Source organism: Felis catus, chromosome F1 (genome assembly GCF_018350175.1).
Source record: "Felis catus isolate Fca126 chromosome F1, F.catus_Fca126_mat1.0, whole genome shotgun sequence".
Lineage (NCBI taxonomy): Eukaryota > Metazoa > Chordata > Mammalia > Carnivora > Felidae > Felis > Felis catus.
In genome coordinates this window covers 7329612-7345782 of record NC_058384.1, presented here as the reverse complement: position 1 = coordinate 7345782, position 16171 = coordinate 7329612, and the positions used below count along the sequence as shown (strand labels likewise).

At 43.4% G+C, this 16171-nt stretch overlaps 1 protein-coding gene and 1 long non-coding RNA gene across 5 annotated transcripts in view; one reads left to right on the top strand and one right to left on the bottom strand.

The window, feature by feature from the left end:
• The window catches only part of PLD5 (phospholipase D family member 5), a 423318-nt gene that overhangs the window by 239068 nt on the left and 168079 nt on the right, over window positions 1-16171 (bottom strand). For 3 of the 4 annotated variants that reach the window (XM_023247983.2, XM_023247982.2, XM_023247984.2), the window contains exon 2: window positions 14985-15121. In XM_023247983.2, coding sequence (XP_023103751.1) covers window positions 14985-15121 — 137 coding nt within the window. Of the gene's footprint in view, window positions 1-14977; window positions 15122-16171 lie in introns of those variants that run through there. The other variant, XM_019821516.2, reaches the window with a different exon arrangement.
• Window positions 454-15467, top strand: LOC123382912. The gene is made up of 2 exons (XR_006592061.1): window positions 454-542; window positions 14925-15467. It is a non-coding gene; the product is annotated as an uncharacterized LOC123382912 (long non-coding RNA).

The window sequence follows — 16171 nt, the reverse complement described above, 5'->3', positions numbered from 1 at the left end:
AGTCTCTTACGTGTCTGACTCTTGATTTCAGGTCAGGTCATGATCTCACCGTCCTGGGATGGAGCCCCACATTGGGGTCTGTGCTGAGAGAGAAGCCTCCTTGGGATTCTCTTTCTACCTCTCCCTCTGCCCCTCCCTCTCTCCCTCTCTCTCTCTCTCTCTCTCTCTCTCTCTCTCTCAAAATAAATAAATAAACATTAAAAAAAAGAAAAAGTAGCTCAGCTCAACACTATGGACTGAGTCAGACTAAGAAGTGCTTATAGTTCACTTATCTAAGGAGAATTTTCAGAGACTTCAAGATGCTCTCATTTTGTGAAATAAGCCTCCTTTGGGGACTGGGTAAATAACTGGAAAATGAGTACCTGCCATTCACCAGCAGGTAACAAGTACTATTAAGAGTGGGCAACTCTGGGCATTGTGGCAGCAGCCAGTGTGGTAAATCACGGGGACCCAGGCAACCAGGGCAAAGCAGGCAAGATGGCCTCAGGGAAACCCGAGAGGTGGACACAGAAGGCAGCTGTGCCCAGAAGAGGTAGCAACAGGTAGGTCGGCCAAAGCCTGGCCGCTATTAGGGCCCACGGAGACCTCTGGACCGACCACAACGTAGGACGCAAATTGGCAAAGGAGAGGTTATCCACACATGGAGGGCAGGGGACCTGAACCTCATGAGCATCAGAACTTTGTGTGGAACAAAGCAGAGCAACTCACTCAGGTTCACAGAAAGCCAGTCTCTACTTCGTGCAGGAACACAATCTCCTGACCTAAGGCTTCAGATAAATTTGGGGCTAAAAAATGCAGTGCGAGGTTTTATATCTTAAAGTCTTGCAGAATTCAGAAAGAGATTTTGGGAGGGGGGTGGAGAGAAATCAACGGGGAAGCTTCAATAGTGGGCAGATGGTCACTGAAAAGTGCCACTTCTCTGCGTGATGCATGTGGTGGGTCCTGTGGACACGTGCTGAGGCCTCAGGATCAGGGTGTCTAGGAGGAAGAGGACCAGGGTCTGGCAAGGGGGGAGTGTCTTGAGGGAAGGTTCAGAGAGAAGCCCGGAGCTGTGCACTGGGACCCAGCTTCAGGTGGGCAAGCTTCGTGAGGGAGAGCAATGACTCAGAACCCACGTGTCTTCCTGGGACTCATCTCTGGGGCACACAAGAGTCAACAGGCATAAAATCTTAACCTAAGTTTTTCCCACATGGGGATCTGCACTGACAGCACGGAGCCTGATTGGGATTCTCTCTCTCCCTCTCTCTCTGTTCCTCCCCCACTGTGCTCTCCCTCAAAATAAAGAAATAGGGGCGCCTGGGTGGCGCAGTCGGTTAAGCGTCCGACTTCAGCCAGGTCACGATCTCGCGGTCCGGGAGTTCGAGCCCCACGTCAGGCTCTGGGCTGATGGCTCAGAGCCTGGAGCCTGTTTCCGATTCTGTGTCTCCCTCTCTCTCTGCCCCTCCCCCGTTCATGCTCTGTCTCTCTCTGTCCCAAAAATAAATAAAAAACGTTGAAAAAAAAATTAAAAAAAAAAATAAAGAAATAAACCTGAAAAAACAATAAGGAAGGAGTCAGATCTGAATTTGAACTCAGCTTGCCTCTTACTACGTGGGTAGATTATGTAATAAGTTTGAACCTATCATTTCATCTGTAAAATAAGAACAACAGTATCTGCTTTATTGTAAGAATCAGAGATATAACATTAGGTAACCTTCAGAGTAGCTGGTATATTACAGTCACATGAGAAGTGATAGTTGCCACAATAAAACCATGTAATATTTAAAAAGTGGTCACTTGAGGCATCTGGGTGGCTCAGTCAGTTAAGCGGTGGCCTTTGGCTCAGGTCATGATCTCACGGTTTGTGGATTCGAGCCCCACATCTGGTTCTGTGCAGACAGCTGAGAACCTGGAGACTGCTTCAGATTCTGTGTCCCCCTCTCTCTCTGCCCTTCTCCTGCTTGTGCGCACTCTCCCTCTCTTTCTCAAAAATAAACGTTAAAAAAAAAAAATAAACAAGAAGTGCTCACTTGTGGCAAGCCACAGCCCACCACCGCCTGGAAGTTCGGTTCCAGACACAGTATGTCAGAAGAACTATCTGCCAAGATAACATGATGGTCAGATGAGAATATAATAGCAGACTGTGCCCCCAGGTACCAGTAAATAGCATCAGTGAGAACTGCATGCTAAAGACAAGAAAGCATTTGCATAAAAACTAGATAAGAAAATATCCCAGCCTGCAATACTTCCAAGAGCACTCAGAATAAAGTACTCCATTTATAATATGGGACAAGCTTGGCTTATCTTATGTAGGAAATGTCACAATTATTGAAGCAAAAAGATCACAGCGGAAGTTCACCTTATGGATGCACAAATCATCAATTTCCAGTGTTTTGGAAAACACATTAATAATTACCTGTGACTACCTCCTGCAACGTGGTGTTTCCAAATCCATAGAAATGGCTCAAAAATCTCATTTTACCTCTCTGATAAATCAGACGTGCTGTGTGTGATGCTATTTATTTTGTTACTATTACTCTTACTATGATGACTATTGCATTGGCCTCAGATACTTTGCTATGTTTTACTGGGTTTTCTAGCAAGACACACTGTTTGTAACTCGGCTCTACAAAGGTCATAAACAGCAAGTCATAGATGAAGAAGTAGACACTTTCAACCTTCCTCATGATTTTCTTTAAAAACGATAAAAATCGGGGCGCCTGGGTGGCGCAGTCGGTTAAGCGTCCGACTTCAGCCAGGTCACGATCTCGCGGTCCGGGAGTTCGAGCCCCGCGTCAGGCTCTGGGCTGATTGATGGCTCAGAGCCTGGAGCCTGTTTCCGATTCTGTGTCTCCCTCTCTCTCTGCCCCTCCCCTGTTCATGCTCTGTCTCTCTCTGTCCCAAAAATAAATAAACGTTGAAAAAAAAATAAAAAATAAAAACGATAAAAATACCATTTTTTGCCTTTACCAGATGGGCAAAGATAAAGGATGCGATCCTATGCGATGATGGCAAGATTAGAGAAAACTAGTGTTACATCTGAACGATACAGACCCTTTGGAATACAATTTGTACTCTTTATCCAAATTCAAAATGCATTTACCCTTTGACCTGGAAATTTCATTTCTGGGAGTTTCAAGATATTCTCCTACATATGCCTAAGTGTATATGTTAGGATACTCACTGTAGACCTCCAAAGACCATAAATGTCCTTCAAATCAATGAAGGACAGACATACAATATTATATCTATAAAATGAGTGCTACGTAGCCAAGGATCTACATATTTTAAGTTTACTTATTTAAGTAATCTCTACACCCAACGTGGGGCTTAAACTCACAAGCCCGAGGTCAAGAGCCACACACTCTATTGAATGAGTCAGCCAGGTGCCCCAGATGAACACATTTTAATTGGTAAAGATGTCCAGGAAAAAAACAAACTGTTTAAGGCAGAAAAACCAGATGCAAATCCAGGTCTATAGGCTTCCATTTGTTAGAAAAAAGGTGACAGATATATAGATATACACACTACTTATACATATATATACAAATGTATACCTATATACACACATGCAATATAAAATCATATTTTTGGAAGGATATACAAAAATGTGTTAGCCATGTTTGCCTCTGGGCCAGGAGACCCAGGGTCTGCACTGGGAGATGATTTCATTGTAAGACTCTGCATTTGTATATTTTTATCATCTGTATGTATCAGGTTTTCAGCTGCATAAACAGTTAGCTGTCTGAAGAGGCAAAGATCCAATGGCAAAACTTAGAAATATGGGTGCAGTAAAATAAGCAATGTTGACTGAGGAAAATCTAAGATGAGTTTTGCTGAGGAACCTTAAGGGACAAGATCTCCAACGTGGGGAGGTTTCTCCTTTTCAGTCAAACAAGCCACACATTTTAGTTAAAACCCTATGGACTATGTACTATTATGGCCACCACCGTTTTACAGGTGAAGCAGGCAGGTTAAACCATCGAGCTGGTAGAGCAGGTGGCCACGCTGAGACACACACACGTCTCTGGGACACCAAGCTGGAAGCATTGCTTGGGCGTCACACAGACACTGCACGTTGACCTCCACCACCTGACGAGGGCCAGGGCTCTGAAACTTCCCCATGGCTTGGCATGGCTTCAGCAAATGACAATTTCAATTTCTGTAAAAGCAGAAACTCACAAGGTTGCGGTTTATATCCAAAATGACAGGGCACCGGAGTGGCTCAGTCAGTTGATCATCTGACTCTTGATTTCGGCTCAGTCATGATTCCAGAGTCCTGTCACGTTCTGCGCTGAGCATGGATCCTGCTTAAAGATTCTCAGTCTCTCTCTCCCTCTGCCACTTGCCCTGCTCGCATACTTTCTCTCTTTAAAAATTTTAAAACAAATGTTTTTAAATGTCATTTCTGGCCCCGGATGCTATCTGTCTTTGTGAGTGTGACTCAAAATACAAGTGGATGACAGAACACCTCACTCGATGGGCATTTTGCCATCTTGCACATGAGCAGTCCCTCACTCTTGCCTCACAGCAGCATGGAAGGGGGGTTGTCAGTTCTAAAATGAGAATGCTGAGGTGACCAGTTTCCTTGAGGAAGCTTCCATGAGGTGACCAGCTCTGTGGAAGGCAGGAACGGGGTGATTCCAGGTCTTCTGCGCCTAAGTTCAGGGCTCCAGACACATCACCACATCAAATGTGCGTCAAATCTAAAAACCAACTTCGGACTTGTGATCTGATTGCAGAGACTTTCACTGCTCGAAGCTGTCTCTTCCAGACTCACTGTTCGAAGTCTCTCCTCTGAAACATGACCCTGTTCTTAAAAGCTACCTTCCCAACCTAAAAGCTGTCCTCAATACCAAAAGTTGTAAGATTTTGGAAGCTGAGTTCCAGTGAATTCTGTAACAGAATGTCCTGGCAATTTCTTGAATTGAAAGTTCTGATTACCACGTTATTCTAATTACAGGTCTATAACCAAATACATGAATATCCACCAAGCATACCCACGTAGGTTTTCTTTTTCTTTTTCTCCCCACACCCTCGGTCAATGTTTCTCTCACTTCAGATAAGGATTAAGCTCTCCTTGGTCACTTGGACAGCCTTTTCCTGCACAGGCAGCTGTGTTTTCTGTCCCCAAAGCTATTCATGATTATCAATTATGGCTGTGCCTACAAGGGTTCGGTGAACTTTTTGAAAAATATATCCCACATTCAAATTATCTTTTTGGAGAACAAACGTGGCAACAGGAAATGTCAACATCGTTAATCATATATTAAGCTTCATTATAATTAAAACTTTGAAATAATTAGCTTCGCTGCTTCCCAAAGTGGTAATTATAGACATCAGCAAGTATCACACTCTCTCAAATATCTTCCTTTAAACATTAGATGTTAAAGATAAAAGATTATTTTAAAAACAATCTTTGAGATTTTATGTGTTGGAATATAAATGGCACTTTCATGGTCCTGGGCTATCGGATCTCTCGTGATTCAGGAAATTTGAATTTTACTTGACCCAATGGTGAAACCAAGATGTTGGTATATGCTGTTTCATATGAGAGTAGAGTTCAGAAGAACAAAAATATCTGAATTTAGAAGTCTGAGAACTTCTGTTTTCCTTCATTTAAAACCAAGAATTTGCCTTCCATTCCCATTTTTTTTTTATTTTTTTATTTATTCCCATTTTTTTTTTTATTTTAGAGCAAGCAAGTAGCAGAGAGAGGAAGATCCCAGTGTCCTGGGATCATGACCTGAGACAAAATCAAAAGTTGACACTTAGCTGACTGAGCTACCCAGAGGCCTCCCTCCATTCCCAATTATTAAAAGTTGTTTCTTTGATGCTAGTTAGAAAAAAAAATTATGTGTCAGATTATTCTATTTAATTTTAGCAATTCCCCAGGTTTCTTCTAACTCATTTCCATGCGATGGCCTTTAAGTATACAATCTATAAACTTCCATGCTTCCTGTCACAATCCTTAGTTACCCCCCAAAGCAAATTCCACCATGGAGAGTAATAAATTAATCTAGATAATACATACTATCTCAATGAGTGGTACACTCCTATAATTTATACTTGTGTTTACACAAAATCACTGCCCATTAGAAAAGAGGAACTGCTCAGTCCTAATGTGTGAGCCACTGAAGAAGATGCAAAAGAGAAAAACTGATGGGATCTTGGGTTCCCAGGGAGTTCTGACCTAGTGGAGTAGACAATAGAGAGACAGAAGTGCTGAGAACATCAATAGAAGGCCCAAGCTGCCATTACAGAAATGAAACGGTTTCCCAGGTTTAGAAAGTGGGCCAAGGAGTGAGAAATCAAGGCAGGTGGGGTACCTCTGCCCTGGTCCCCAAGAGAATGTGGATGCCCAGATGATGAGCAGAGGCTCAACACAGAAAGAAAGCAACATGTAGTGAGAGCCTAACTAAGACCAAGCAGGGTTCCAGGTACTCTCCATTGCATAGGAAAGAGCTGGGCCAGCTGGTGCACAGAGAGAAAAGGTAAGAAAAGAAAGAAATCATGGCCTGAGCTAGGGATCTGGGCATCACTTGGTGAGAGGTGGAGGTGAAATCACAGGAATGGGGTCGAAACTGCCAAAGTGGAGATTGGGAAAAGAGAAAGGAGATTTGAATAACCCATATCATGTACTGCCTGGATGTGGAAATGGGCAGTGTAGAGTATGAGAGACTCAATATACAAATGGGAAGTGGTCAGACCATATATCTAAAAACTACACTCTTCCCCATAACCTGAAGCAGCCTGACAAAGACACCAACTTCTCACCTACAGCAAGGATCCTGGTAATCCAGTCTGCTAGAAGTCAGACCTGCAGGAAGGCAGGCTGCTATGTTCAGTAACAACCCAGGACACCAAACAATAGCTCTGTAACCAAAATGGCCAGGACTTGATTAGTAACAGGACAGCTTCCCTAATCTTTCACTTCCAACTTGAGACCAACCAGGGAGACCCAAATATGCTGCCCCACTCAATCACATAGGATGTCCTGCTTCGAGTTAGCTCTTGCAGACGGCCTCCTATCAGGGCACATCGGAAACCCTCCCATCCCTGCTACGAAGCTCTCCCACTCCTCTGCCTGACTGAGTCTCTAAATGCAAGCAGCAGTGGCTGACTCTCTTTCTACGGCAAGCTCTGAACAGACTTTGCTTTTCTCGTTGGTGTTCATCTATTTCCACAGGATTACATGCACAGGCAGAGAGGTTCACTTGGAGAGGACAAAAGAAAACCTCTTCCCAAGGAAAAATGGGAGGCGGGAAGGACGAGCTAAAGACACTCAGAGTCTGAGCTGTAGGAGAGCTGCACGAGTTCTACTAGGTGGACGCCATCTTGTCAATGCAATAATCTCTGATCAGAGACTCAGGAGAAGGCCAGGGCTCCAGGAAAGACAGAGGAGTGCAAAACTGGAAGGAGGCAAGATGGGGCCGACCAGAAATGGGTGACATGCTCACTTCAGGTTAAGAGAGTGTGCTACACACAGTACCATCTCCTCTCCTTCCTCAGAACCTGCATGATTTGGTAAGAAATGGATACTGGCGCTATAAAAGGAAGAACACATCAAGAAAATTATACAGGAACTAGGTTCGTTGTGTGCTCAAATGGAGAAACCAGGGAAGGATGTAAAACAAAAGCTTTAGAGCGAGTTTCTGCTTTTATTCTATCTTTCATCATTTTTGTTGGGTCGGTACCTTGGAAATCTATTTGTAGGACCAGGTGCTCTAGGCTTTTAAGTTCTTTGATGTTCCCTTCAGATGCAGATGTAGTTTAAAGTTTTTCTTCCTCTTTAGACAGTCAGAAAAGTGCTCGGATACCAAGCACTGAAGCCAAAAACCAAATGGAATCTTCTAAATTTGGGAGAAATTTAGGGAGAAACTCTAATTTAAAAACATAGTTGGGTTTGTCAATATAAAGCAGGATGATTCAAAGTTAATGTACATAAATGGAAAAACTTGTAGTTTAAGAAAAGAATGGAAAATGGATTATAAGCTCTTCCTTACTTTGGAGCAAAGTACAAAGAAACTTTAAAGAGGCTATGAACATTGGCATGAACTCGTGTTCCTTCATAAAAGGAGTCAACAGCCAATTTTCTGAGCATTTATTGTATGACAGATGCTACTGTATGAAAGGCACTTGCATTAATATATTTCATCCTTCCAGAAGTCTTTCAAGTAAGACAAAATGATTACCTTTATTACACTGATAAAAACAAGTGGTACAGTAAAATCAAGAAACTTGCTCAAGATTGCAAATCTCCTAAGTGGTACAGCCATACTGAAACCCAGATAACTTGGCCCCACAGTCCCTGTTCTGATGTCTATAAAAGGAAGGGAAAGAAGGAGTGAGGGACATTGCTCAGTCACAAAAGTAATTTAAAGCACCTTTCCTCTGGTATCATTTTATCTACCACCAACACACGTGTGGGACAATCTAATGACACCCTAGAACTTAGATTTTGTTTTTAAAAAATTTTTTTTAATGTTTATTTATATTTGAGAGAAAGGGGGTGGTGGTGGGAGGGAGAGAGACAGACAGTGTGTGGGACTGCAAAGGAGGGGCAGAGAGAGATGGAGACAGAATCTGAAGCAGGCTCCAGGCTCTGATCTGTCAGCACAGAGCCTGATGTGGGGCTTGAACTCACAAGCCGTGGGATCATGACCTGAGCTGAAGTTGGATGCTCAACCGACTGAGCCACCCAGGCACCCCTAGATTCTGTTTTTTAAAAGAATTTTTCACAAAAAAGTAACCAGAGCTCATTGGAGAGTAGATAATACATATCCCAGAGCAAGAAAATTCAAAATGGGGCCAGAAAGCAAAGCTGCTCTCAGAGATATCTGGAATAGTGTCAAGAAGGAGAAAATATAGCTTCCACTGGCCAAGTAATGACAGTTTGGGAATTAAAGGGAAAACAATGATTAAAGTCCACTGGAGCAAGTTTGAGTCTGTAAAGATAGCTGTAAGGTCATGATACTCAAAAGAGAAAGGACAAAAAACAAGGAAGTGATTGTCAACGCACAAAAGTTTCTCAATACTGTTTTCTAGAAATGTTATATATTGATGGACTAAATTATGGATGTCCTACACTAGAGCTGCGACTGGGTTATTAATATAGATATGTGTAGAGATATTGTTTATTACTTTAAGTAAGAAAATAGTGGATCAGAGGAACAAAGTCGTAAAACAAAGTATAAGAAAATATAAAAGAGAAGCCAGGTTTTCAATAGAGAAATCGAAAAATTTAGAAAGCAGATGTGAAAAATGCACGTGTAGAGGGCTGGTATATTACCAACTGAGTCTGGCTCTTGCTATACTTCCTGTGATGGTCTAAGCCACTCTTTAATGGTGAACCATTCTGGTAATTTACACATTGGTTACCCAGGCTTCGATATTTCATGGGCCCCATTCTGTGCAGACTCAAGTCCTTTCACTAGGATTAAAGAAAATCCCCAGGTTCAGGAACAGTAGGAATCATAGATGTAGATTTTGTTGGTCTAATCCCTCATGCTTCAGGCCAAGTAGGCAAAAGCTCAAATGGATATGCAGATTTGGAGGCAAGAGTAAGCCCCACCGGGACAGTAGCCACACAGACATGTGGCTGATTCAGGACGATGAGGGACAAGTGTGAGGAGATCCAGGAGCAAGTGTCAATCAACATGATTAGAAGACAATGATAACCCACCCCAATTTTATGTTTATGCAGTTAATGATAGTTTACAGAAATTAGCTGCCAAGTTATTATAGGAATTGGGCCTGGGGTGGAGAAGGAGGAGGATGTGGACTGTTTCTCTGTGCATTTATCAGGGAGATGTAATTAAGAAAAGTCCTTCTAGTAAATGTGTAATGGTGTCTCTACTGAGTGGGGAAGTAATGACCCACAGCAATGGATGAGAGGTGAGAGAGACACAGCTGAAAAATACAAAATGGAGGCCTCTTACCTGAAAGGGTGGCCAGTGCACATGTGAGCAGGTGTTCTGCAGGTGAACAGCACCTGGATGTAAGTTCCAGTGTCCCTACTGGTCCCTGGGGATGTGTTGTGTGGGAACCTGCACAGCGCACTTATCTCTTGCAAGAATGGTATAAAATTATAATTAGAGGCACCAGCAAATCATAAAAGAGCCAAGCCACAGGATGTATACAGTCTCAACTGGCAGGTGAAGCCATTCTTAACTATGCAGTGATGCCCCTGAGCCCACTGAGATGCAGTTTTCCAGAAGAAACCAGAAAATCTGCCCTTCACCATCTGTAGTAGTCAAGTGACACAGAGGTCGATATTTATAGAGACTGAATCAGCAATTAAACACAAAGGAAAATGATGGAAAATGCACTGAAATTTGGTACAAAGAGGCAAAGAAATAGGTCAAAGTCATTTACTGATGTCAAAGATCTTGTCTTCTGGCACAATTAAGGCCTTTTAAAAGACACTTGGGAAGATAAGAGCCGCTGCTATTTCAGATGCATGTGGAAAATTATGCCAGTCGGGAGCATCACTAACCTACTATTAGTACAACATTTTAGCAGCAAAGTAACAAAAAGGAGAAAATAAAACGAGATGTCAGAAAAAATATAAACAGGATATTTTTTATAGGGAGATAAATTTTTTCAGAAAGACATAAAAGTTAGGGAAACATTGAGTGGGCAGTACGATTTCGAGTAGTAATCTATCAGAGGATAGAAAGGCATCTTGGCTACTTGGCTAGTTAGTAGAGATAAGATGAATTAAAGCAACATACAGATGCCCCTTGAAGAACGCAGGGGTTACAGGTGCCGAACTCTGTGCAGTCAAAACTCCACGTGTAACGTCTGGCCTCCCCCAAACATAACTACTCATAGCCTACTGTTGAGCAGAGGCCTCACTGCTAAAATCAACAGTTGATTAATACATACTGTATCCTTCCAATAAGGTAAGCTAGAGAGAAGAAAATGTTCTTAAGAAAATCATCAGAGGAAGAAGTACATTTACAGGACTGTATTGATCAAAAACAATCTGCATTATTAGTGGACCTGTGCAGTTCGAACCTGGATTATTCAAGGGTCAGCAGTGTGTAGGAAAGGCTGCAGTGGATGAGATCTTGGGGAGAGGCCATCACAACAGCAGGAAGGGAAGGCACTGGTGGGCTAGACTGCCATGTAGTCTTCCAACTTTCAGGACCAAGGAGAGCTACAAACACATGGGGAGTTTAATTACAAGGCAGCAAGATCTCAGCAAAGGTTGAAATGAGCAGGCAGCAAGCACTCTTCACAATAGTGACAGCAGAAGGAGAAAACATAAAGAGGAAACTGGAGGCCAGGGAGGTAAATGGTACCTGGAAGGTAAGCATCATGTGATCCTGTTTAGTGCCCCCCCCCCCCCCCCGAGCTAGAGTCTAGGGAGCTCGGTGCCGAGATGAGAAGGAGGTCGGGAGACGAAGAGATACACTTTGTGCAGAGGCACTAAGTTGAGATTGGCACACTACTGGGAGCTTTCTGCAGGAGGCGGTGTCCCCCGCCAGGTCTGCATCAGCACCACCATACTCAGTGGTACATCTCCAAACTATCCCTCCTCTCTCGCCAGGGGCAACCCTGTCTGGGGAAACCTGGGACTAAAGCACAGTCCAACTCCCTCTCCTCAACAGGCTGTAATAGGACTGGAGCTATGGCTGAGGCTTCTCTGAGGACAAGGATGGGTGGAATCAGGAGTCAACCAGCAGAAAGGACTGGCAGGGTGGCTGAAGCAAGAGATCCAAGGAGGCAGGTGAAGACGTTAGGATCCTGCATCAAGCATCATGGACACACCAGCCATGGTCTGGCAGATGGAGAAGAAGAAAATTAAAACAAATGGGGTTGGTATAGAAAGAGATTCTAAGAACTGGGAGATTAAATATGCAAAGGAACAACGGCAAGACCATGTATATAAAAACTAGACTCCACCCCACAAGCTGCAGCAGCCTGACCAAGACACCAACCTCTCGCCTACAATAACCAGCCCAGGAAGCCAGCCGGCACTAAGGCAGGCTCGTAGGAAGTCAGGCTATTTCTAGTAACAATCCAAGACACCAAACAATAACTCCTGTAACCTTGTGCTCCAAATGGCTGGGACTTGATTAATAACTTCCAGCTTCCCTAGTTTTTGTCCCTACTTCCAACTCAGGACCAAGCAGATGTCTTGATTCTAGAAGCTGGCCAGCCTCCAGCTTCCCCTAGGCCAACAACCCCTACCAGGGCCCTAGCAGGGCACACCTAAAGGCTTCCCATTTTCCACTAGAAAGCTCACCAGATCCTCTACCTGCCTTTGAGTCTCTGCCAAAACACGAGTGATGGTGGCTGACTGCTTTGCCATAGCCAGCCCTGAATAAAGTCTCGACTCTCCTGCAGTTGTCTTCATTTCCTTCCCCGGAACCAAAGACTACACTTAGAATAAAGCAGATTCAGGAGAAGTGAGGATGTGGGAGGAATAGGAAGTTGGTGTGAAGAGAGAAGGGGGTTTTACCACCGTGGAAGGGAAGGAGAGGGGAGTATTTACATATTGCTTGTTATGAGTTTCCTGCTGCTTTCTTATGGGGTATGCAATTTACCAATAAAGCTTCGTGAGACAGATTTCTTTTAATCTACCACTTTTAAGAGAAACAATTCTAAAATATCCTTCATAACCCACCAGGAGGGAGTGGAGGCCAAGGCCTAGGGTCCCTTTTTTTTTACCGTGCCAGGCTACGCCCCAAGTCCTCTCTGTACCAACAAAGCCACAACTGTCTCATTATTAACTGCATTGCAGCTCCTCCTTCACTCCTGCCATGTGCTGTAAATGGGTATTGAGTGAAAAAATGAAACTAATTTCTTGTCCAAATTTACAGAGTTAGTAAGTGCTATAATGTAGATCTGAATCCAGATCTTTCTGATTTCAAAGTCTATGGCTGTTCACTGCATTAGGCTTACTTGGAAGTATAATGTGAAATGGACATTAGATTTATTGACTTGAGGTGGTAAAAACAGCAGGCTAGGGTCTTGGAAAGTTAATTTTAGTTATGAAGTACAATGGCGAGAGATGGAACTGATGGTTGGGAGGTTGTTAGGCATGGACGAGAGAAGGTGGAAAGTGCCAGAATTAGCAGGTGATGTTACCTCTGGATAAGGAGGGAGCAGATTATGTGAAAAAGTTCCATCATGTTAAAATGAGAACTACCGAGAACGGACGGTGGGGCCATGGGTTGTCTGGAGACTGGGACATACCAGAAGCACCTACTGAATGGCTAAGAATGCAGGAGAAACACAAACAGGGGCCAAGGCTGCAGAAGAGAGGGAGATTGGAGGGGCTGCATGTTCTAGAAAACCTGGCTCCGGGAGGTGGAACCCGGTAACCAGCCAGTGATTCCACTACCAAGGGGAAAGGCAGCCGGGAATGGTGGGTAATTGGAAGAACATGTTCCAGATTGAGGGTGAAGCAGCATTGAGTCATTAGGATTTAATTATTGACTTAAATGGAAGCAGTCAGCAGACCCAAATTCCAGCTGTCTGAGTTTAAAGTAAAAACTGGATCAAAGTATAGCTTCTCACAAGCGAAAAGAGGAATAGTTGTAAGGCTCCCTCGTTTTTTTGTTGAAAATCACAAATACCTGGTAACGTATGTTAAAAGGTCCTGCATATTTGGTCTCACAGAAGTTGGTATAGTTTGACCTTTATAAAGTTGCTTTCTGGGTGCTGGGGTTGGCCATGTGAAGTACCCAGCACACTTTATCACCAAGTGAGGTGAGAGGGGGCAGAGTCAATCCACGGGCTAAGATGAGTTACTGGCCCCTCATCCACGGACGTTTCTATCTGTCGCATAATGGGGTTCTCAGAAGGTACCGATGCAGGAGTATTCAGGAGGAAGACGGTGACAATCTACTGTCATTCTATCACTTCAATTATAATCCCAACACAATTTTTCGCCCAAATCAAGTCTGGGAAGTAAATATATTTAGGAGCCCCTTCCCAACAAGTTAGAATAAATCTAAAATGTATGCTCATTTCTCTTTTGTATCCTTTGTTCTGTATAGAATGTTGCTGTCTGGTAACTAGACTGTAATGTACCATGGGTTAAAAAAAAAAAAAACAACCAACTTCAATTGTCTTATCCAGACACTGTTTGTCTTACATTCAACCCTCAAGGAAAAATATCCAAGATAAAAACTCATGTACACATTACCAAGTTGCTGTTGATCTTAAGCCAGAAAAGAGGGGCACTTAGACTAATGCTTGCCACAGGGAAAAATTACAATTAAAATTCATTTATAACCTCTAGTTTATACTAACTATTGTAGTTGTGTGCCCTAACTTCAGCTCTGCAGTAACGTGTAATAAAAATAGACTCCTTATCTATCTCCCCACCAACCTTGACACTTTCCTACACCCTCTCCATGACCTAAAATTTAAAAAGTAGCAGCTTACGAACAGTTGGATGAGATTTATGGGGATAAAAACCATGCTCTGAAGGCTCTGCCGGTCAGGGATGACCCCAAAGAAATGTTATTTAAGGTAACTGAAGAGACATAATACATATATAGAGACAGATTGAGGAGATGTCTGTCTTCTTATAGGACACCCTGATTTATTTAATCCCAAAGTTTAAGTTGGAATTTTTCCTGAGATGGGTGCTTTTTTACCTTCCATTTGACGTGACAGCTAGCACGGTGCCCTTTGTCCATTTGGGGCACTCATTTTTTCCAGGCTTATCACGAAACAAACCAAAACCTCATAGAGAGGGGTCTCCAGAAATGCAGACTGTACAAAATTTCACCTTGTCAACCATCCCTCCCTACAGAGCATGTCCAAACTGTATAGAACTGTAATTGAATGAAATCATGGCTCATGTGCATTCCCTTGGTCTAAAAAGTAAGAGCATCGGCTGGACAGACTCCCGCCTCAGCTTCAGCCCAAGGGGATGATGGATGATCAAATGTGTTTCTAATTTTCTCTCCACTGTCTAGGGTTCTCTTTGGCTTTCCTGCCCACCCCCTAAAAGAGAAGTTTTGTTTGTTACCTCTTACCGACATTTATTTTGACAATTTTTTTCTGAGAGACCATCCTCATCCTCTCCCATGATGTCCACGGCAGAAAATATCAACGCGACAAGAATGGCAAAGCAGCATACCAGGGCGAAGATCACAATGCATTTCTGCTGGGACTGTCAAGAGAAAGAAGATAAAGAAAAGTGAGAAGCAGTTTTCACTTAGAAAAGTCGGGAACTGATGGCTTTTCAAAATCCTTTGGGAAACAATTACTTCCGTCACTGCCAGCAGAGGGCTGCCCTCCAAGTGAAATCTTGATGTTCATTCCCGAACACAGCCTTCAAGCCCCACTAAGTATCTTAGAACAGCTAAAGAATTCAAGTGCTGTATCGAGACTTCTGAACAAGTTCTCTCTTCCCCTTTCTGATCAAAAGCAGTCCAGGAGATCTGGAGACCTTCTACAAGATCTTCTACAGAGAGCACTACAAGGCCCATGAGCGCAAATTAAAAATGAAACACAGGGTGGTTCGATAATTACTCCCCGTCTCCTGTTACTACCAACACCTTCCAAACTCTGTGCAAAGTGCCCTCAAACCCTGTATCCCCTTGCTTTCCCAACCTCCTCTTGCTCTAAGACCTTTATTATGATGACTTCAGGACAGATGCCCCTGGCAGGCCAGGATGAGTTCTGCAGCTTGATCAGAAATGAGATCTATCAGATGCCAGCCTTTGGGTCATTTAACTGACATAGTTCATTTCAAAATACTGAACGCAATCATAACCAACATTCACACTCTTGATACAATTTTCACTTAGAAACAGAAGCTGAAGGTCCAGCCACTCAGGTCCTTATCTTTGGTCCAAGTGTTGTATTCCGAGACATCCCTGTCTCCAGGGGTTCATGGCCATAGGTGGCAGAAGACAGGTCACTGGGCAGCAGCCATGGCCACCAGAACAAACAATTTTGCCTGGGTTCTATTTATTAGATAAAACTGGACAGGGAAGAGAAAGAACAATTTTTAAGTGTTCCCGAAGATTTTAGGGATTATGTACAGGAGGGGAAAGAGTGATCACTGGCCAGACAGCCAGGAATAACTTGGTTAGTGATGAGATACACATATGTGTACAAACACACGCACATACAACTTCAGAGCTCTGTTGAAACCAGCTGGCTTTGCCTCTCCTTCCATCTCCCTGACATTTATCCCTAGGGCCACACGGTCTCC